Below are 24,580 nucleotides of genomic sequence, written 5' to 3'. Positions count from 1 at the left end.
TTAAGTGAAGGCAAACAGGTGGGTGAAAACTGAATGTGTGTCAGTATTACATGCATGCCATCTTAAAGGGACAGCATTCCTAGTTAAGTACCTATCTGTGTCATTAATGTTAACCAACAAATATTAAATAAATATTTAAGTAAACCCAATGTATCTGAAAAAAAAGAGTTTATTTTGTATCTCTTTCGTATTTGTCTTATTATCCTTTTCTGCTTTAATAAATTATAAATTATTAAATATACATGAACAACTATAATTTTTTAAAAGTTGCTCCCTTTTCACTACTTTTGAAGGGATCGTTCACCCAAAAATGAAAATTAACACCATTTTTTCCAAGTTTTCCCAAATTCAATCCTTGATTCAAATTTATCATAGACTACATAGAAAATAACTACCAAAATAAAAACAAACCGCAGTTGACAAAATTGCAATGACTTTTCGTTGACTAAAACTAGACTAAGACCATTAAGCATTTTCATCAAAGGCTATGTTTATTATACATTTAATTATATATGTTTACATTTTATTCAAGCTGTACAACTAATGTAAGTAGTATTTTGCAGCAGTGGTATCTTGTTATAATGTATGAACAACGATTAGAAACAAATATGATGTTATTTAATATAAAATTATGCAGATGACGCTCTGTGGCGTGGCAGGAATTTGAACAGCGTCTTGAGTCGTAGCTGGGTGCTGCAGACAGATGCCGAATGGTGCTGCCGGTGTGTGTACACTCATAGAGAATAATGTTTTTTTTTTTTTAAGCTGCTGTGCTTCTCGTCTGATGTGCGACCCCCTTAAGACTAAATCAAAAATCCCTGTCAAAATTAACACTGCACAGGACGGATATTAGCGAAAAATATCAGAGAACAAAAATATTAAAAAGAAGGGCTACAATCAGGCAAGAGGTAGGACCTGTGTAAATATTGGCACAGATTGTCAGCGGTGGAGAGAAACTCGAGGAGTGGGAAGGGCTCGAATCAGACGCAGAAGTTCTTCTTGATAGGTAAGTAATGTTGATTTTGCTTCGTTTCACACAACCTATCTGTGTTGCCTTTGTTTGAATATGCTTGTGTTTCATCAACGCTTATTTCTGTGATCGTTGTTGCCAGGGTTGGAGATATCAGGGGCGAGGTCCTGTTGGGGTATGGGCGTGTTTGTATTGGTGCTTTCAAATATCGCAAAAAATATCAAAAATCTCTTGGTGGACCTTTAAACGGCACTAATTTACTGTATAAGCCATTGGGAAAATTGTAGAAACAATATCTAACATTATTTTCTGTTTTTGATGATGTATTGAAAAGTAATTTCAAATGAAGACAAGATTATTTTTTTATACAATTTTTAAATATATGCATGATTTTTTTAGAAGTAGGACTTGCTTAACTGCCTATGATTTTAAAGTTGGGGTCAGGATTTGGCTTGTATGATATGAATACTGATCCAGGATCATGTCTCACAAATTCAAATCAAATGGTCAAACAGATCTTTTCTTCCAAATTGACATAAAAACTTCAAATTGACATTTAAAAATAAATGAATGTTGGACTTGGTTCAATCTATTAGTTGTTGATGAAGGCAGATCTGAATGTGAACTTGCAAGTCAATTGTTAAAAAGGGAGAAGTCCAGCACGTGTCACCAGAGAAAAGTCTGGCGTTTTAAAAGAAGATCTATTTATGAAATTTTAATTACACCATGCATGGATGAATCTTTCACAATAAAGTCAATAACATGCATTCAGTAATAAACAAGGGGAGTTTTCATTTCATTTTGACTTTAAAGCTAGGGTAGGTACTTTTCATTCTTGCTCATTTTCATTCTTTTCATTTAGCTTCATTTATTCAGCTTAACATAGTGATTGCTATCAGGATATGAAGAGACTTTTTAACCAGCATAACAAAAAATGTTTTTGAACCAAATCACCTATACCCTGCCTTTAAAGCTATATGGGTGTTGTGTATTTATGTTGGCATCACCTCTAATCTCAGTAGTTATGACCACAGCCTGTGCAGGTGCTCCCCAGCCCTGCTCCGTCTTGGCAGAGATGCGAAAGATGTAGGCCGACTCCGGGGTCAAGTTGGAGGCGGTGAACTGACGGGTATCAGGGCCCACCTCTACTGTGATGAACTGGTTGGGATCCCCAGAATCCAGACGGTAAGCTACCTGGTATCCTACAAAACAGTCATTAGATCGTCTGAGGTGAGTCTTGATCCTCTGTCCTTCTTATGTCTATGGTGAGACAGCTTAAGCTGACATCAAAAGTCTGAATAACATTTCCACAAACTCTGAGAGTCGTTTTCAGTCAGGCATGCTTTTGAGAACTCAAAGTACAAAAGGACAGGAAGAAAATATCTCCTCAAAAAGCCATTTGTATTTGGGAAACCATCTTTAGAAAAACAACAGCAGGTTTATAAGACGAATGGCTTTTAAAAAGGCTTCAGTGCACTGGAAAATTTGGTCTATCAGCATCTACTTTAAATTCGGCTCTGGTTAACATCTGCAGTCATTGCTTTCCTTTGCTGCAGAAAGACTTTATTCAAATAGGTCTTTCATCTGGGAAGTCGTCTGCCTTGCCTTCACTCCTTATATCAAATTTAATCCAAATGTCAAATTCAATACAAAGGGAAAAGAACCACAAACAAAATGCTGATGCGCAACAAACATGCATGAAATGAAATTTGTTCATGTTTTACCACAGCACAATAGGCCCAGCTCAGGTAGCCCTTTATCGACACCAAACAAGGATTATGTTATTTTTAACTCATTTTATCCTTCTTATTTTTCTCCTGAGAGTCGGCTCAGCCATTTGTAAATTTTATGGGTCTGGCTTCTGATCTCATCTCATCTCATGCTATTTTGGCTGTAAAAACAGCTTGTTTTCTGCTTGATATTGCAAATTGGTGTGTCTTACCACATTATTTTCATATATTACCTTAATTTTTTCCCTATAGCAGCTAATGAACCGGAAGGCTCAGCCATAGGCTTACTTCTGCATTGAAGAATAATGTGCATACTGGATATTATTTAGCATTATCATTAATTGCCATTATTAGAATTATTCATTTTTTAACTAAAGACCAATTCTGTGTGTGAATAACAAGTTTCACCAACAGCTGCCTCTCAAAATGAACCAGAAGAGTACAGAAACCTAAGTTAGAGAGTGAACAGGCATGGTTTGACACAGAAGTGCTGCACTAGATCTGCTGAGCATCCATCTGCTTCGTGTCTGAGGGAATGACACGTGTTGCAAACCGCCAGCAAAACAAATGATAACATTATCGGGAAACATGTTGAAAATGGAATGTGTGGGCAGAGCTTGGCCGTGGGAGAGACGGAACATTATTCAACCATCTATTTATCTTTCGGGATGCTTGCACTGCATGTTGGCCCCCTTGGGCTGCGCAAAACGAAATTAGGCCATCCCACATTGTGAATCTGCAGCACTTGGGGGCTGCCATTTCATCCTAATGTCCACTTCAGCCATGAGGGGCAGTGGAAAATCACATACATTCATCCCCAAACACACACACACACATGCACACACTCTCTCTTCCCAGTTACTTCCATCCCAGTGTCTATATTTCGAGAGATACAGAGAGTACTATGGCTAGAAAGCAGCCAGTTTGCGTGGCTCTGGTGGGCTATGACCCGTGCATTGTTTATTGGGGCTTTGCTTTTGGGAAAGGGTTTCCATTGTGAGGGCATCGGCCCATGTGATTGGCTAGGTCACAACCCCACAAACTCCTGCAGCTCTATTTTCCTCATTCACTGCCCAGTGATTACCGCTCCTGAAGCAGCCAGCAAAATCACTCACTAGGGCAGTGCCTCGGCAGAAAGGGCTCCACCACTGAATCTCAGCAAGCACAATGACTTTTAATGCATTTCTTTTCTTTGAGATGCCTCTTTTTATGTTGGATATTCTAAAAGCCATTTTTCCAATTAAAATGTTCCTCATTTTCTTTTTCTTTTTATCAAAATAAAAATATATCTTTTTTAAAAAACTTTTATTATATCTGCTGTCAACTTATTAACAAGCTAATGTGTGAATTATTATTTTTGCCATTAACATCACGCCAAAACGAACAAAAAAACAAAGAAAGAAAATAACGCCCACCGAATCTCAGCTTTCTCACCAAAAGTGCCATTCAATGCATTTCCTTTTTTGAAGATTTCAAGATTATGAAAGCCAATGGTTAAATTAAAATATTCTGTATTTTGGCAAAATAGACAAAGTAGACAGAAAATATTTTAAATATTAATTAAATGTTACAAATATTTTTCAGAAAAGTTGAACATAACTACATAATGATAATGACAAAAAAATTTAGAATAAAAAAAGAAATTAAACAACAACAACAAAAACACTCATTGAATCTCATTCTTATCAACATCTGCTTTCAATGCATTTCCTTTCTTCAAGATGCAGCAAATTAGAGGCATGCCGAGAAATCTCGTTTCTCTCTTTGAAGGAGTTCTCTCTGTGACTTCACTCTACATAACCAGCATCTCTTGATCTGCCAAAGTATGACATGGAAACAGAGTGTGAAATAACAGCATGCGTGTGGCACGTTGGTCTGGGAGCGCTGCAGTGTTGATGTAATTATCCAGGTTCGGCTGGCGGGGGCTGCGCCTGCCTTTACATCTACTTAGCTTATGTTCACAACACACATCTGAGCTCCGGTTTGATTTAGCATGTCATTTTCTGCGCACTTCCTCTGTCAGACCCTTCTGTTTTTTTCTGTTTGAGTGAAGCGGCTGGAGTCAGATTAAGTGTAACTATTCGATCTGCTGCATAATCCAAAGCAAACTCCCATTCCCAGGCATAGACTTTAATGGTCAGGTTTGCTGACGCTTCTGGGAACACACAACACAGTTTTCAGCGGCTTTGAAAACCGGATTACATTTAGGCTTTGCTGTAAACAAAAGTCTCTGCTGGAAAATCCAGCATAAGCTGGTAGCGGTTTTTTTTTTGGAACATGGCAGCTGGATTCTACATCGTTTAAACTTGCATTAGCTGGTGCAAGATGGTAGACGAATGGTTCTTAAAGTGAGAGGCACATTGTAGACAGAGACTACCATACTTCACTTACAAATTTTCCAACGGGGATTTAAGACTTCTGGGTAAACACTCATGCGGTGCCACATTCCAGACTAAAATGTAGAGTGCACACGGTTTCAGTCTCATTTTTCTACAGTATACACGCCATAACAAAGTCCCAATTTTCCCCAAACATCATCAAAATGCTTAAACTGGCCTCATTTCATTAAAAATGAATGCTTTGTGAATAAGATCAACAAATGTGTTTGGATCTAATCTTTGCATCGCTGAGATTGCGTGTATTCTTCTCTGGTGTGATTTGCACAGGCAGCATGATTTGGCAGGCTGCTATTCTGAGCTTCATTCACTTGAGGTGTTAGTCAGACTAATCTCATTAAAACGCAAGGATTTTCTCCTCTCCGGCTTCTTCTTCCCGTATGAAGATTTAGTCTCAGGTGCACGGTGACATGGCTTCATTCACAGAGCGGAGGAAAGAAAACGGCTCTGCTCTGAGCCAGATACTGCCAGTCCAATGCATTTCACGCTCTCACGTAGGCCAGATCAAGTACTGAGGAGAATGTTTTTAATGTGAGGTGAAGTACATGAAAGCAGCTTTCCACTTCAATCCAGGCAACATGGGTCAGTCGTAACCATTTTCACGTGAAGAATGGCAATATATTCAAATAATTGTTCAACTGAATCAGTCAAACTGACTTAGCAAATCAGACTGAATACAGTCTGAATCATGGACTAAATTAGTCTGACAAGTCACTTCCTAGGTGAATGGTCTTGGAATATTTGCTAAAGGATCTATGTTATTATGCCTGTCCAGAAATAAGTTTTAAAATAAATAATTAGCAAATAATTTGGTGAAAATTAAAATTAATAAATAAATGTTTAATTACTGTTTATTTGTGGCAATGTGTGTTTAAATAAACTTAAATAAACTTTTTTCATGATTTTTCTTTTTCTTTTTTTGTAAAAAAAAAAAAATAATATTGTGAAATATCAAAATTGATTTATATTATAATTAATTTTAAATATTATTTATTCCTGTGATGAAAAAAGCTGTCATTACTCCAGTCTTCAGTGTCACATGATCCTTAAGAAATCATTTTAATATGCTGATTTGCTGTTCAAGAAATATTTCTTATTCTTAAAAATGTTGAAAACAGATTAATAATTTTCAGTTGAATTATTTGATTAATAGAATTTTCAAGGAAACAACATTACTGACACCCGAACAGTCGTTGGTAACACTTAAAAATAGGGAACACATATTCACTATTCCTGAACAAACTTATAATGTTGCAGTTTATTAATAGTAAGTGGTAAATTTTAGGTATGGGGTGGGTTAAGGGATCTAAATATGGTCAAGCAGAATAAAGCATTAATATGTGCTTTATTAGTACTAATAAACTGCTAATATGCGAGGAATATGCATGCTTATAAGAAACAAGGTAACAGTGAGAATTGGTTCTTAAAATAAAATGTTACCCAGTAGTGTAATAATACTATAAAAATATGTTGTGAAAAAAGGCAAAATCTCAATTTGTTCTACATTTCATTTCTTCAGTGGATAAATGAGGGAATTGACCTATTATTTCTCTTACCCATAATTATGCCATTGGGGTCCACAGGGGGCTGCCAGACCACCCTCACTTCTGTCAGACGCACCTCGGGGAACACAAGTCTCATAGGTGGTCCGGGAACTATTGAAGGGGAAAAGGAGAGGCCAAAGATGAGATTTTATCATTACATGCAGTAATTCCTCCTGCAGTAATCACACCAGCAATACACCTTATACACACTATAGCTTTCTCTTGAATTACAGACGAACCACAGGGCTAAATCAGAGCGCTTTAATAGAGGTTATTTAGCTTTCAAAGCAGCAGCAGCCCTCCGAGACAGACTATGAAATGGTATTTACGTCAGGATAAGGTCATTATAAAAAAAAAAAACCCGGTTTGAAAAGGACAACAACAACAAAAAATGTTACATTCATAAGAAGACAAAAACATAAGGGATGTGGAGAAAAAGAGACAGTTACGACAGCCCTCAAACTGTGTCAGCTTAATGAACATATTCCAGATTACATCTCGTCAGTGGAAAAGGCAGCTGTTTCCATCTGTAAGAGTGAACGCTCACGTTCAATCCATCTGTGCACAGAAATATTGTTCTCTGATCCACTTTACTATAAAAATTATGTGAGGTCTGAATGAATAATTAAGAGTGTTGCGTTAGTGGTTGGTTGCATGTTGCCACTCTATTCTGAGAGGTCACCAGGGTGTTTTAGGTGGCTGTCGGGGTGTTGCTTTGTGGCTGCTAAGACGTTCTGAGTGGTTGTCAACATGTTGCTACAGTATAGCCCCTTTCACACTGTGATTCCGGCAAATACACTTGTAAAGTGTTCCGGCAATTTTTCCAGGGTCGCTAAATTTTGCACTTTCACACTGAAAGCGATTACCCGGAATATGTGCGTGCTTTCACACACAACCCGTAAAGATCCCTTAACGACACGTGACATCAGCTTGTGACGTGTAATGTACGAGTCGAAAACGTTAGACACGTATACTTTCACTGAAGCATGCGAACAATCTCGGCGTCAGTGCGGAAAGTGAGGAAATAACTGATCTCTGCTTCATTACAGTTTGCACATATTTTTTTGTCGCGAACATTGATCTTCCTTCAAAACAGCCGGTAAAAGAGTTGCGCGATAACATGCGTCATCACTTCGACACGGCATTAGATCTGGCTTTTGTTCACACAGCGCTCGTCCTGGGACTGAACCCGGCAATGTTACAAGGTCCCAGACCCAGGTTCAATGCCGGAATTAATCCCGGGACGTGTTTGCTTTCAAACAGAAGGCGACCCGGCAATGTTCCTGCAATTTGCCGGGTCCGACGTGCAGTGTGAAAGGGGCTTATGTAGTTGCTAGGATATCATGGGTGTTTGCCAGGGATTGTTGGTGGAAAGTGGTTGTCAATGTGTTTCTATGTCATTTCGTGAGATGTTATAAGGTACTCTGAGCAGTTCTGGACTCTACAAGCCATAACAATTGAAGTTTAATTCATATTCATGAGTTACATGCCAAAGTCTCCTCAGTGTGTGTGGTTTGTTAACTCAAATCTGCTCTAGCAAACACTACTAATGATTAGCCGGCAGCCAGCCACGAGCAGCAAAATCTGGTCATTCTCCCCTCAGAATCTGTCATCTTGTCCTTGACCAAAGTATTTAGATCCATGCTGGTCAAAGATGTGCTGCCACTTGGCACACCTTGTCGGCCATCACTGAGTCACATGCTTCACTAGATGAGCAGAGCTCTATCATTGTATGTTAAGACTGAAGGGAAACATTGCCAAGGAGCGATCTGCTGCCTACAGGAGGAGACCAATGATGACTGGAGGATGTAATGACTATTGCGCCCTACTCTGAAGGACACAGTGTGCCATCGGTTCTACTAAAGGCTTTGATTAAGGAGGATGTTTCCTTCCCCTGCTGGTGTGTCTCACCTCTAAACATACACACTTTCCCCTTTCTCCAAGGCATCTGTGACAGGCCTATACATCCACTAACAGGACACCTGTGGAGCAACAGATAACATGGAGGGAATCCAATAACGGTGATGGGCCGGTGCTGTGCCTGAGGTACACACACACACACACACACACACACACACACACACACAAGCAGGGAACGACACCACTGCTGTGTTGCACGTGAATCGCCGTGCTGTACAAATGCGGAACAAACACAATCACCGTAGTGCTGTCTCTCGACTGCTTCCTTATTTCTCTCTGGATTCCCCCAGTCGATGCGGTCGGTTAGGTGGATCCTATGTTTCATTTCCTGGACATTATGGAACTTATTAATCTAACACATCTGACAGCGATTTGATTTGTATTGCTTTTTGCAGTCATAGTGTGTGGGACCTTAGGGACACATGTCCACAAGAAGAAGCTCTTACAGTAGAGCGTGCTTTTCCCAAGATGCCTCTTTCTCTTGCCAATGTATTGCTAACATTCATCATCCTGCTATCAGCCGTCCGTGTGCCATGAGGCTTATATGGAGATTACACACACATGAGGAGTCTTTTAACTACTTATGATGCACGACTCACGACTCGAGTGCATTTACTCGGCGTGAACCTACAATTAGAAAATCCGCTTATTAATTACTTCTTTAAGCGAGTCACTAATAAACGCACTTTCCTGCCAATCTTTTCAGAGACGTGCGAACGCTAACGACTTTAAGGCACGCTAATCTAATCGCAGTGCAAAAAAGAAACGTCCAATTTGCTGCTTGCTTTGCTGATATGGCTCTGATTAAATCCAATCACAGGATGTTTAGGTTCACAGACAAAAGCCAGAACGATCACTCGCGTCCGGCCGAAACAAGATGGACGGCCCGTAGCATCTCCAACGCCATGCGTACGGGATTCGGGGCCTGAATAAAATGCTGCTGCACCATCAGTCCTTAATGAGGTCGGTTCTGGAGGGGAATTAAAAAGGCAAACACACAGATAATTGCTGCCAAGGTCGAGTGAGCACAGACTGGAGGACACTCTGCCCGAGCCCTGCGCTTCCGTCAGAAAAGTGCGGCGTTGAAATGGCCCGAGCTCTCTGCGTCTGTCAAGGGGGAGCTCCATTTACAGCCCCGTTTAAAAGAGTCCTGTTATCTCTTATTCAGAGAACAGCACAGAGCTGTCCGCAGGCGTGTAGACTCCATTAATGTGACTCTGTAGCCGGCTGGATTAAGGGCTGACCCCTGTATTTCATATAGTGGGCTGCTTTAAAAAGCTCTCACAAGCCGGGGGAAAAGGCTTCTATCAGTATCCCCCATGACGTCCTCTCTTGTGATGAGATTTTAGGTTTGTGAAGCAAGCTAAACTGCACAATATGACATGTGTTTCATTAATAGTGTAGCTTCAGCTTACAGTATAATATTTATATTAACAGCACCATATACACAAATGCCATGATCCAGACATGCGAACATATCCAGACTAATATATTTACAGCATTTACACCTTGAGATAGACAGATACAGTAAATGATAGATTTTCACTGCATTGTAATCTGAATTATATGTTTTTCAACTGTCTATTACATTTGAGTCTTCTTAGTCATAGCCTAGCATGTGTGGTTTACAGTCTAGTTCAGTACAATATTTCATTTCCATTATTTTCCTCCTTTTCCATTGAGATATCTAGATAACAAAATCATTTCCAAGTAAAGAACTCATGGCAGATAATTTATATTTCATATGACTTTTCCCAGTATAACATGCTTGAATGAATTAAATCAGCTTTGAACATGAGATAAATTACAATTCAGCACTTTATATGTGCACGATATTGCTTTATCTGACAAATCTCACGGTACACGGAGTATATTAGTTGTTTCTCCGGAAAATAACCTTGAGGGGGACCTTATTTCTGCCATTTCCCAAAAACATATTTCTGCTGTAGTCTGTCCCGTATGGCCCTGTTGGCTATATAGCAATCATATAAGAGTGCATTAGTTCTAACTGTTATCTGTCTTTAAACCTGACCGGAGTGAAACACTGCTGTAATGGATAGCAAACTATCATACCTCTTTTCTGAAAGCTTTCATTGCTCAAATTCCTCGGCCAGCTCTTCAAAGTCTATTTAAGTTGCAGTCCATAAAGTAAAAATTTTGGAGGCCACCCTTGCCGATGGTGCTGTTGGTTTTGGTTTACCTGTCTATACCAAATCTAGTCTTAAAAAAAGACAGTGAGTGATTCACGAACGCAAAGGCACACAATGTACACTAAAAACAAGTGAAGCTTTGAAGGCTATAGAAGACCTTCAAAAAGTGTCTGAAAAAGCTTTAGACTAAATGGCATTTCATCTTTTTTATTCTATAAAAACCAAGGCCACTTCAATCTGTGCACTCTTCGTGAACAGAGCAAATGCCCATTACTCATGACAGCCCATAAACTTACACTGCTTGGTCAAGGAGCGTGCAATTAGGTTTACAGCATTAAAGGGATACTTCATCCAAAAATGAAAGTTTGGTCATTATTCATCCTCATGGGTTTCAAAAATTATGACTGTCTCCATTGTAACACAAATTAAACACCGTATTTGGAATATTCTTAAGGTGGGCTTTTAAAAAACAATGACAGTTAGTTCAGTGATGTTTTGGCTACAAAAATTTAAAATGTAAAATGTACTGTATTTTCCGGACTATAAGTCGCACTTTTTTTCAAAGGTTTGCTGGTCGTGCGACTTTTAGTCAGGTGCGACTTATTTATCAAAATTAATTTGACATGAACCGAGAGAAATGAACCAAGAGAAATGAACCAAGAGAAAACATTACCATCTAAAGCCGTGAGAGGGCGCTCTATGCTGCTCAGTGCTCCTGTAGTCTACACTGAAAACATAGAGCGCCCTCTCATGGCTGTAGACGGTAATGGTTTATCTTGGTTCTTGGTTCTAAATAAATGCGACTTATAGTCCAGTGCGACTTATATATGTTTTTTTCCTCATCATGATGTATTTTTGGACTGATGCGACTTATACTCAGGCGACTTATAGTCAGAAAAATAGGGTATTCAATTATTTTGATTCTGAAGTTCAACTCACTCACTCAAGTCACTGAGGGAAAAGATGATCAGATGATAAAGATTTACATGTCAATCTTTTCCTCACACAAGGCTTTTGTTTGGCATCCGAAGACTTTAAATATTGGACAGAAGTTGATTACTTCTTTCAAAATGGTCTTTGGTGTTTTTTTGTCGTTTTTGCAGCCTGATGAACAGATGAGGTCACTATGAACTGTTGTTGATGAGATGCATTAAAAATCATTTTATGTGGTCCAAAAAAACAAGAGCATACAGTTTTGGAATCACATGAAAGTGGGTAAATAATGACATAATTTTTGGAAATTTTATTCCTTTAAACTCCCTGTGTGGTCATTAAATTGAATCTCAGTGGTGAAACGTGAAAAGGTTGCTCACCATCATCCTTGGTCCTCTCCAAGACCGGGGGGCTGCTGAGCTGTCCATCTCCAATTCGTGTGAAAGCCAAAACTTGGATTTCATACTGGACGTATTTACGCAGGTTTCTCAGTAAGACAGACTGTGTCAGGTTGCCTTTAACCACATTCACCTGTGCCTCCAAGTCTGAGTCTTTCTCTTTGTACATAACCTGAAACAATAAGTATATTAAGCATGATTATAGTTCACATCACAATCACTGTGTGATTTTGTGATTGTGACTGACTTTAATTTAAGATCACATTAAATACAAACACACAGGGATAGCTGTTAGTAAGGCTGAATGGCATGAAGTTTTTTTCTTTTTCTCTCATCATAAAGCCTCCTGCCTTAATTACTGTTGACTCTTAACCAGAGAAGCTTTTCTGAACACACGGGTGCACATCCAGAACTAACTGCATATATCTGTTTTTCCGCATGGGTCAGACTTTCAATGAATTTTTCTACTTTTAAAAAAGGAAAATGAAACGGTAGTGGAGCAAACATTAACTGCTTTATAGGGCTTCTAATAATTTTTTTTTTTTTTTTATGCATAAAATGTTCAAAGGATAATGTCAACCTTAAAACAAATCACTGATTTTCCCCTTGATTTTACATCACATAGCCCAATGTTTCAATATTTTTTATTACAAAATGTTCAAACACTCACAGATGCTCAAGAAGCCATGCATTATGAGCCAGGGGTGTCAACTTTGGAACAAAATGAAGATTTTCTTTTTTGCCTGAATATCATATTTGTTCATTTAGTACTGCCCTTCAAAAGCAGTCTCCCAGAAGGCAAAATTAGTTCAATTAACCCTGTTCTACAAATTTATAAAGTTTTCACCTTAATGCATTGTTTTTCCTTCTGGAGCATCAGTGAGAGTTTGAACTTTAATATAGTTGTTGTAATAGTTGAATGTAAGTTTCTCAGTTGTCCTCGGTGTGAAAAGATGGATCTCAAAATTATACAGTCATTTTTGGAAAGGCTTCAAATTAGGGATGACTATTTTAGGTCATTCCCATAATCGATCGGCGTTCAAATTAAAGATTTAATTCAGCGTTCAATTAATCGTTAACCTTAATACGGCAAAATGCATCTATTGCAGTGGCATATAGTCACTGACATGACAGAAAGTGCAAATGCCACTAGTTATACATAATAAATATACACAGTACACACACACATATATTACGTAAAAAAAAAAACTTTAATTTTGGATGCAATTCATCATAATTAATCATTTTACGACATATATATATATATATATATATATATATATATATATATATATATATATATACACACATATATTAGATTGATTCATTTTAAGATTAGTACAGTACAGCTACAAAGGATAGTTATTATAGGAAATGTTTCAATGAAGAATAAAAGAATAAAAACAATGCCTCTCCTCCTCAAGAGAAACAACCATCAAATCTTTCATGTCATTTCATCATATAAAACAGTTTAGGGGTTGATCTTACAACTCCAAATCTTTATTCACTTCTGAGATGCTTATTATATTGATCCAAAGGCTCCTTCAGCAGACACTGTTTCAGAGTACCTCAGCGCACTACTTGACATTAGTCTGAGGTCATTTTCATTTGTGTGAAATCACAACCAATAAAAAAAAAAAAACGCAGAAGCAATTCTCACGAGTAACCACCTTGTATCCGAGGATGTTGCCATTCTGCTCGTGTTCAGGAACCGAGCCCCAGGTTACCAGGATGCGACTGGAGCTCATGGCCTCCACCGTCACATTTTCCGGAGCCCCCGACGGCACTAGGCAAACACACAGAGACAAATCACACTCCCTTATCGCACTGTGCCTTAACACACGGCCCCGAGTACTGAGTAAACTCACGGGGATTAGTCACCTCTCCAATGTCATAAGGGAAAAAAGAAAGCAAACAACATTAGCGTGTGAGCAGCAAACAAGAGTTTGAGCGTGAGCAGACAGTGAACAGACCACTAAAAGATGGCAAACCTTTAACACCAGGCCTCATATCAGACAGCACAGCCAGAACGTCTCTACATGTGAGCTATTAGTCACACGATTATACAATGACTCCCTCTACAGACAAACTTCATTTTCTGATTCTGTTCATCTCAAGTGCAGTCTTCCAAAGAACTATTTATGTTGTATTTATTATGTTTCTGTGGTGGGATAACCTGATCATCCAAACCCTAGACGATGAAAAGTGTTTAAAACTTCTTTACTTGTCATACTCAAGGTTATGGATTTAAAGGGGGGGTGAAATGCTCGTTTTCACTCAATATCATGTTAATCTTGAGTACCTATAGAGTAGTACTGCATCCTTCATAACTCCAAAAAGTATTTAGTTTTATTATATTCATAAGAGAAAAATAGTCTGTACCGATTTTTCCCGGAAAAACACGAGCGCCTAGAGGCGTGACGTGTGGGCGGAGCTAAAGAATCATGAGCGCCAGTTGCATTGAGAGCGTTTGGAAGCTGTGACAGCTGTGAAGGCTGAAACTGAACGAGAGCAGCAGCAGCAAGGACTCGCTCCGAGCGGGGCTCGAACCCGGGTCTCCGATGGGAGGCGAACGCACTAACAAGGAGGCAGAGATATTTTAAGCAGTGTTACTCACCGCCTGTGGTTCCAACACACGATCGTGACCCTTTTTCGTTGGGATTGCATCATCCTTAAGAAATAAACGATACGCAAATCCGTCGTCAAACTGGGCTTTGTTTGTAAAACAAGCATTTTAGAAATGCAGGGAACAAACACAAACACTTGCACAACTCCGTTGATGCTCTGTAAAAATAAACTCCATCCACTGGTCCCTTAATGCTGTTTTTTTTTTTGGTAATCTGTGCAGGGTTGTCTTGCCCTGGCAACCAAAAACACACTTCTGTGACATTTCGCGACGCTCTCGCTCTGATCAGTGAAGTCTGTTGTGCTCTCAGTGCTCTGCAATACGGGAGCGCGCGCTCTTCCGGCAGACGTGCCCTAGGACCCATATAAGGAAATTCCGCTCCATCTAACGTCACACAGAGCCATACTTGAAAAAAACTTTCCGAAACTTGTGACAAACCTGAAGGAGTATTTTTGGAACAGAAATACTCCTTCAAACGTACAACTTAATTTTTGAAACTTTGTCCATGTTTAGCATGGGAATCCAACTCTTTAACAGTGTAAAAAACTCAGTATGCATGAAATAGCATTTCACCCCCCCTTTAAGCTCCTCAAATATTGTGCCTCGTTTAGAGGAGGATGACTATTACTTTAAGTGATCAGACATAAAAATTTTTACCAAGTGGAAATATCATTAAATTTGGAAAGAATAAATTGTTAAATTTAGTAGTTTCAGTAAAGTTTTTTTTTTTTTTTTTTTTGAAGTTATAAACAGTCTCTTATGCTCACCAAGGCTTAATTTACTTGATCAGAAATGAAGTATAACAATAATATTATAAATTAGTCTTACAATTTTAAATTAAATATTTATTCCTGTGATGCAAAGCTGTATTTTCAGCATCATTACTCGAGTCTTCAGTGTCACATGATGCTTCAAAAATCATTCTAATATACCGATTTGCTCTATTTTTTATCAACAATGTTGAAAACAGCTATGCTGTTATTATTTTAATGGAAACTGTGATACATTCGTTTTCAAGATTCTTAAATGAATAGAAAGTTCAAAATACAGGATTTATTTGAAATAGTAATCTTCTGTAACATTATAAATGTCTTTGCTGTCACTTTTGATCAACTGAATGCTTCCTTATTGAATAAAATGATTAATTGATTTGAGATATGTGGACCTGGGCTAGCATCCACCCAGAACTACTGCACAGCACTGTCCTGCAAGGCAAACCACAACACCCTAGCATTACGCGGCTGTCTTTTGCATGCATAAACATCATTCTCATTGTTTACAAAAACTGTAAACATATTTACAATTCAGTCTGACATCACCAGTGACACAGAAATGACACACTTCACCTTTAAATAGCATATTTTTGAAGTTTACGCTGTAGCCATTTAAGGCCATAAATCTTTCTTGAGTGTATCTTGCAGGCAGGGAGCAACGGTAAAGATAAGTAGTGACATCAGGCAGCCAATCACCTGGCTTCTTATCTGCAGTGTAGGCAAGCATTCAGAGCAGCTCTCGAGTCCGACAGAGAGTGTGTTCTGTGAGGGGCTGCTATGATCATCACATAAAGGAAATTACATTTCAATCTGCGAACCACCTGTATAGATTTGAGAATATGATTATCCTAAGAATAAACATTTCAAGATGCTCCCTCTGCATCACTACATCCCATGGGGCTCATCAACCCATATTAGTATCCGATTGGGTGTCCTCACCTGACTCACGCGTGCGTCCCTTCACAGGCTCACTCCAGGGCCCGGGGCCTATGGAATTAAAGGCCTGGATCTGCAGCTGGTATTCGGTCCACTCCTCCAGCCCCTCCAGGGTGATCTCCCTCTCCAGCCTGTCGTTCACCAATCGTGTGCTGGCCTCACCCCGCAGGTCCGCTCGCATCACTCTGACCCTGTAGCCCACGCTCTCCGGGTTTCCATTGTACTCGGTCTCTGGCAGTGGCTGCGGGGAAACATCACTCTTGTTATAAGTGACAGAGAGATTCTTTGACACAGAGTGTTTTCATTTTAATCAGTTGTAATGAAGATGAGGGAAAAACAAATATACATTTTAATGAACACATGCAGTGAATGCTAAATGCCAAGACAAAAACAGGCTGCAAGACATTAATAATGAACTAACCAAGGTCTTTTGCAGTGGAAATATGTGGAAAGAATTTATTTAAATAATTTAAAATTAATTATCTGTATTGTTCATGAAGGTAATGATACACCTTTTGACACATGGTGAGGCGAATGAAGAATTTTCACAAGACGTATTTTGTTTTTAGCAAAAAATCTTTTGCATATTCATACATATTTCAATTAATAAATGTTTATGTTGTTATGGTAATTTTATAATACACTGCCAGTCAAAAGTTTGGGGTCAGAAAGTTTTTAAAAATTAATTATTCATTGAGAACACATTTATTAAAGAGGTCATATGATGTTGCTAAAAAGAACATTATTTGGTGTAATGCAATGTGTTTATGTGGTTTAAAACACATTATTTTCCACATAATGCACATTATTGTTTCTCCTCTATGCCCCGACTTCTGAAATGCATCTTTACGTAGCTCATCGTTCTGAAAAGCAAGGTGTGCTCTGATTGGCCAGCTATCCAGTGCATTGTGATTGGACGAATGCCCCTTAACATACTGTGCCGTCTTTGAGGCCAGCAGCACGAGTCAATGTACTGTCAGGAGTAACTGAATGACTCGGGATATCGGTTTATTTCGCATCAGAGGAAGTGTAAGGCACGTTTATAAACCAAATAACCTAAGTAATTTGTAGATTAGTGTGTACCTCTAGATGCGAACCATTGGGCATCTGGGCAGTGTTATGCAAATCTTCCCACATGGTGATGTAGACATGTGGAGGGATGTTAGAACGAGCCGTTTTTAAGTGTTAACTTTTACATAGAATATCTCTTTGGTTTTGAGACTTTAATCTTTGCAACTTTATAGATCTTCTTCATGCACCAAGAGCTTGTAACACTCTAAGAGAAAGGAAAACTTGAAATCGCATCATATGACTACTTTAAGATTTCTATTTCATAAATAAATGCTTTTTTTTTTAATCATAAAAAAAATCCTGAAATGTATCAGTTTCCATTGAGATAAAGTAAATTTATACAACTTTTTTCATTAGGCAAAACCAAAGAAAAAAACGTGGTGTAAAAATAAACAGTGCTTCCTCTATAACACGCAGTCTCAGCAGAGTCCTGAACATTGCTAAAGCAAGCAAGCTGAGCTCAGCCTAACTCAATTAAATATACATGCTCCTATAAATCTCATATTTATATTTAATACACATATTTAATAATGCTACATCATTTAAGCCAACCCCCTCCCCCCGAATCAACTGAACGATTTTGATTGGGTGCCAAAAGGTAAGTGAGATGTCACAAACGGGCAAAACATCAGCTCTCATGTGCTTTTAATTTGACAGGTAAAGAGCTTCAATTTGAGAAACTCAATTTAGGCAGTAGCTCTCATGCTAGCAGTTGTATATCAGGTGAAAATCAATAGATGTCTAAAAACACCCTGCTTCCAACATCCTAGCTTGTATTCATGTGTGATACAAGATAATGACAGCCTGTCAGAACACTAGGACTGAAAGTTACAATGAAATAGCTTCCTTGAATCCCTTTTATTTTATTCTAACCTCTGTGAAAGAAACAAAAAATGAAGCAAGACCCTGAATTATTAAATGAACTCAATTGAATATAATGCACTTAGCTTCCTTCATATTTCTCAGAGATAAAACGAATCTGCTCAATTATATCTATTAATCTTTGAAATGCCTTATATAATAGCAACAATATGATTGATAGAAGTCACAGACATGTTAATGAAACACTTCATTTGATGAGTTGATGAGTATAGTTTCACTATACAGCCCTCTGGAGCAACCCGGCTAAGTTGTTTACTCAGGGACACAATGAATGGTGATAAATGTCCTTATGGAGGTTTGAACTTTGATTTCTTCAGCCGCGTTTCCACCGCAGGAACTTTACCCAGGAACTAGGGACTTGGTCCGGTACTTGGTGTGTTTCCACCGCAGGAACCAGGAACTAAATAAAAGTTCCGGGTAAAAAAATGCCCCCCAGAAAGTCCCTGCTGGCGAGGTGGTACTTTTTTAAAGTTCAGGAACTTTCGGGGGCGGGACTTTGGCGCTAAACATGCTGATTGGTTGAGTTCACGCAGCATTGGTTGAGTTCAACCACCATTTATTCGGATCAACATTTTCAAAATATTACTGTTATTGTGTCATGAAATGTAATTTTAAAAGTATTTCAGGCGAGAATGTAGTTGTTTGAAACTCAAATCTGTTGTTTATTTATAAAGACAGCGCCTATTTAAAAATGTGTTTCGCCGATCTCGTAGACGGTGAGCTCCACTCGATCAGCGGGAGCTCAGTCCTCATGTATCCGCAGAGAGTAGCCTCTCCTGGGATAGACCTTCTGATATGTGCCGCTGGCTCTGATGTGTCTTTAGTGGTTAAACATAAAATATAATTCAGCTGCGGGGTAAATCTAACAGGTTTTCTTTGGTCTGTATTCAATTTATCTATATGTTAAAATGAAAATAAAAAGGCAAGTCTATATAATATTTCTTTCATTGTAATGGCTGTATATAACGTTACAATAATCCCTGAACTAAGTACATTTCTACAGCTGTTATTATGTTTAAATGAAAATGAAAGGAGGCAGTGGTATTTTATATCCTATTTCGTTTTATTGTAAATATACTGAGGGGAAAATTGCAGTAGCCAAAGCAATCTGAGTTCACGCAGCATTGGTTGAATTCAACCACCATTTATTTGGATAATTTTCAAATATTACTGTTATTGTGTCATGAAATGTAATTTTAAAAGTATTTCAGGCGAGAAGTAGTTGTTTAAAACTCAAATCTATGGTTTATTTATAAAGATCATGCCTATTTAAAAAATGTGTTTCGCCGATCTCGTAGACGGTGAGCTCCACTCGATCAGCGGGAGCTCAGTCCTCATGTATCCGCAGAGAGTAGCCTCTCCTGGGATAGACCTTCTGATATGTGCCGCTGGCTCTGATGTGTCTTTAGTGGTTAAACATAACATATAATTCAGCTGCGGGGTAAATCTAACAGGTTTTCTTTGGTCTGTATTCAATTTATCTATATGTTAAAATGAAAATAAAAAAGGCAAATCTATATAATATTTCGTTTCATTGTAATGGCTGCATATACACATTTCCCTGAACTAAGTACATTTCTGCAGCTGTTATTATGCTTAAATGAAAACGAAAGGAGGCAGTGGTATTTGATATCATATTTCGTTTTATTGTAAATATACAGTAAGGAAAATTGCAGTAGCCATGACGAGCAGACTGAAGTTATCAAGTACGCTGCTGTTTATAGATTTACCGGACTTGCGTCGTCGCGGATATCACACTCCTGAGACGAATGCACAAAGTCTGAACCAACTACCGAGGATGCACGTCCAAAATCAGCGTACTTTTTTTTTTAAAAAATTTATCAGCGGTACTTTGTATTGAGAAACGCGCGCAGACCTACGTCACCAGTCTATTTGCCTAATCTACCCGGTACTTTACACCGCGGTGGAAACGCAGAAAGCAACAGGTCTGGGGGGAAAAAAGTTCCTGGGAAAAAAAGTTCCTGGTACAAATGTTCCGGGTAATTTCGGTGGAAACGCGGCATTCGATTTTTAATAAGAATGGCACTCACCACCCAGCGTAGCCAGAGGCTGGTCTCACTGGCCGTGCGCACCGTCACACTGCTGGGCGCCTTGTCTGGAGGAGCCTGCAGGGTTTGAATCACACGGGACGGGACGCTCACCGGACTCGGGCCCACGATATTCACCTGACGCATTCGGAACCTGTAACCACCGAGTTAATTTGTCACTTGGTTAAAACTTAACATTGGTCAGACGTTCCAGTGGGAAAGTAGTATATGGCAGAGTTTGTGAGGAACCCTGTGTGGGGCATGTGCTCGCTGCAGTTCACTTTATAACCGCCCCAAACACCGTGAAATCAAAGTTTATCAATGAGTAGAACAAATGGAGAGGCTGCGACAACGTCTATAAGATCTGACATACATTGCAGGGTAGAACAAAACACAGAGGCAAGCACTTCATCATGAAGCTCAGAGATGACGCTTTTTTAAAGCAAACGGATGATTAAACCAGACATTAAACCTGTTTAGACAACAGCAATATCTTCATATTCACTAAATGAAATCATTATTGATGCTTCATAAACAAGACAATATTCAAATTAAGTAGTTTACATGTGATAAATGTGTCGGATGGTACATTGGTACAATTTTAGAAAAATAATTATATGGTGAATAGTAGATTTGTAGCAGATTCTGGCATACAGCATTTGAAATAAAGGATGTCAACAGATTAAAATATTTCATTAAATAAATTATATTAGCTGATTAAATCATAATTAATTATTATTATTATTTTTTAGAAAATTCCCCAAATTAAGATTAAAAGATGACTATTATGGCAGACACATAGTATAGCACTGAATAGCACTATTTTCTCAATAGTACTAAACAATATGTTTTAAATAATTAATTATAATTAATAATTCATATTTAATTCTTTGGCTTTGTATTTACATAATGTATCTAAATACACACACTGGATATATTTTGAAAATATTTGCATGTATATACATTTATATATTTTATATTATATATAAATATTTAATATATAAACATAACATATTTTTTCTTAAATATTTACATGCATGTTTTTGTATTTATATACACATAATAAATATACACAGTATAAACATATTATGTAAACAAAAACTTTTATTTTGGATGCGATTAATCACAATAAATCGTTTGACAGCACTTATTATATATTAGTATATATATTAGAAATGTGCAAACAAACTTGAGCATTTATGAATTGAGCATTGCATTTGTGAATCTTGTGCATAGTTTGCATATTTTTGTGAATATTAATTATAAATTATGAAAATGCATATGCATTCGTGATACTATTTTGATACTATTTTATGTCTAGTTTCTATTATTTATTTAGTCAGAATCAACATCAAAGAGGTCAGCATCCATTTTTTTTTTATATCCACAAAATGCCATATGCTTATACTTCAGCTATGGTTATCATAATGCCAACCATCACAAGTTCTAGAATGATTTTTTTTACTCTCGTGTTGTATTCTGTACACACACTTAGAGCGATCATCGCAGAACTTGCAGTGTAGTGAATTCTGAAGTCCATGCATAAAACAAAGTGTTTTCTGTGTGTACATAGATTTCGTGCACACACTATGTCTCTGCAATTCTGTAGCAAATCTAGGTTCAATTGTCTTTTTTTTAGCACAAGACAAATATGTCAAGATCAGAAAGAACAAGAAAGAAGAAAGGAATGAATTAACAGCATCCTCAGGGAAAGAAGCAGAAAATAACAAGATCAGAGGCATAAACACAGAAGCAAAAACACTGCCATAGTGTGCTGACTTGAACTGTGAACCGTTCGATTTGTTTATGCAGGCACAGAATCATAATCTGATTACGGTGTATACATGTCTTCACTAATGCAACTGTAATTGGAGTAATCTACATGACTTAATTGGATTAGGCTCACTTAAAATGTGTATTTATTCAGATTAAAGTAAATGAAAATGCTGTTTACATGGCAATTTCTGTGTTAATGCAGTTAATGTGTGTTTGTAGTGAAACAGCGCTGACCTGTAGTGTGTGAACGGTGTGAGATTGGGCACCTCCAGCATCTGAGCTTCAGGGTCATTCTCTTTCTCGTACAACACCTTCCACTCTTCCTCTTCACCGATACTGCCAACCTAAAGACAGAGAGCCCTGCTGTTACAGTGCTACAGTCTGTGCCAACAATACCAACGACCCCTTCATGTGATGAGCCCCTCGTGAGGGATGGATTCAAGGGGTCATGAATCGCCTTTTTTATTATTTTGTACTGCTAATGTTATCAAGTTAATATCAAGAATGTAATATATTATTGACATATTATTATTATTATTATAAAGATAAGATTGATGTTTGCTAAATTAAATAATTGGCTATCACTGTAATGAACTCAAAACAAACTATTAAAACATTATCTGGGAGACATTCACTTATTATAATTTTTTTCTACCCACTAACAGAGTAATGACAGGGAATCTGAAGAGAAAGATTTTCAATATATTTCCATAATAATAATAATATTATAAATATTATATAGTAATAATGATAAAATGTGTTTGCTTTTCACAATAAATATCTGGAAGCATTAAAAAAAAAACCTGATTAAACATATTGAATAAATATTAACATTAACTTTAACTGTCCTATAAATAGATCCTATAAAAAATCCTATCTGATGAAAACTGCAAATCAATATTCACTCATTTATCACCAGAACACAAAAAAATGTTTATAAGTTCAAGGGCTGCTACAAAATGACTACAAAATCTATAAGACTTAGTCTGTGAATGAGATATACACACTACAAATGTCACAAAGTTAAAGTGGTTTGTCATTTAATGCATCAGCCAGACGGGTGATTCTTCACCGGAATAAGCAGTGGACTTTATGGCAGTATTCTGGCTACATGAAACTACCAGGACAATAAACCAAATATCTGAAGAGAGGCATTTTTCAGCCCCTTTTGAGAACGGCATCTCTCAGCATTTGTCAAGTGCAGAGTCCAAGCAGCAGAGTAGATGAAAGAAGGAGAAGAAAAATCCCCACACTGCACTTCATTATACTCGGTACGTCACAGGCCGAAGGCTCTAAGAGTGTTTTGCAGGGAAGGGCCCTTCAGCGGGAATGCAGAGCGGAGCAGGTTAAAGCTTTTTCAATTGAGTCCAGGACAGTGCCAGCCACTGCCCCATTTCAAACACATTGTGCGAGCCAAGTCTAAACCAATCAAAGCTCACAGCACTCAGGAAGATTTACTATGAGCAGTGGAGTGTACTGTATGCGGTAAGCATTTATGCCAACGTGATAGATGTTGGACGCGTGGCACCTTATGCCGGAGACTGCCGTTGTATTTCATAGCTGGTGCGTATGCAGGGGCTCTCTCTCGCTCGGTGACAGATTTCTGCAGCGGAAGATAGCCCGGCCTCAATCAACTCTGGGATTCAAGTGCTGCCACATGAAAAGCAGAAGCTTCCTTTCGCAAGCTCCGGCCCGGCGCCGTCGAGTTCAGAGAGTTGACGTCGATTACAAATTAGGAGTCAGCCATGTGATTCAATCCGTCATCACTTTTGCAAGAGTCACAGGCGATCTGGAAAGGGCGAGGACGGCCTCTCAAGACATCTCTGAGCCGTGGAGGGCAATCACAACTGGAACTTGCTGTTATTCAGGTTGAATTGGAAGTGCTGAGTGGAGGTGAATCGAAACTGTGGGATAAGTCTGCATGCCGGCCGTTTCTAAAGCTGGATGTAGGTTTGAGTGCTTAAACACTACCAAATAAGCACGCTGTAACCTTAAGTGTACTAAACTGATGAGCAGACTGCCGGAATCAAACCGAGATTATGAGCTAACATTGTTATTTATTCATTCATTCATTCTTTATTGTGAGACACAAAATAACACGATAAAATAACATCATAAAAATGTCAAAATACTTTGACCAGCAAAGATTTTCTTGCTCCACAGTCCCACCTTAAATCCTCAAGGGCTTGATTAGTTTGTTTGTTTATTAACTTTATTAAGTGAGACGAGACACAATGGTCTGAAGTTTTGTACAAATAAAAATATTGCAGAAATTGTTTTGGATGAATAAAACTATTTTATTCAATCGAGACACATTACAACAGCCGGAAATCTCATTGATCGACAAAGTCAACAAGATAAGAAGACGAACTCATTTCATTTTTGTTGTGCAACAGCCATTTAAAAATATATATATTTCAATAAAAA

At 38.2% G+C, this 24,580-nt stretch overlaps 1 protein-coding gene and 1 long non-coding RNA gene across 5 annotated transcripts in view; one reads left to right on the top strand and one right to left on the bottom strand.

The window, feature by feature from the left end:
• LOC127951780 (protein sidekick-1) overlaps positions 1-24,580 on the bottom strand; it is a 285,662-nt gene that overhangs the window by 26,098 nt on the left and 234,984 nt on the right. For all 4 annotated transcript variants that reach the window (XM_052549813.1, XM_052549814.1, XM_052549816.1 and 1 more), the window contains exons 23-29: positions 22,388-22,497; positions 20,381-20,531; positions 16,380-16,617; positions 13,712-13,827; positions 12,024-12,213; positions 6,653-6,751; positions 1,978-2,172 (exon numbers count right to left, since the gene is read on the bottom strand). In XM_052549813.1, coding sequence (XP_052405773.1) covers positions 1,978-2,172; positions 6,653-6,751; positions 12,024-12,213; positions 13,712-13,827; positions 16,380-16,617; positions 20,381-20,531; positions 22,388-22,497 — 1,099 coding nt within the window. The remainder of the gene's footprint in view (positions 1-1,977; positions 2,173-6,652; positions 6,752-12,023; positions 12,214-13,711; positions 13,828-16,379; positions 16,618-20,380; positions 20,532-22,387; positions 22,498-24,580) is intronic.
• On the top strand, positions 2,021-22,787 carry LOC127951785 (uncharacterized). The gene is made up of 3 exons (XR_008152736.1): positions 2,021-2,155; positions 8,585-8,686; positions 22,373-22,787. It is a non-coding gene; the product is annotated as an uncharacterized LOC127951785 (long non-coding RNA).

Source organism: Carassius gibelio, chromosome B3 (assembly GCF_023724105.1).
Source record: "Carassius gibelio isolate Cgi1373 ecotype wild population from Czech Republic chromosome B3, carGib1.2-hapl.c, whole genome shotgun sequence".
In the NCBI taxonomy this organism is placed as follows: domain Eukaryota; kingdom Metazoa; phylum Chordata; class Actinopteri; order Cypriniformes; family Cyprinidae; genus Carassius; species Carassius gibelio.
Note: the sequence above shows the minus strand (reverse complement) of the source record. Positions and strands in the feature narration are given on the sequence as shown.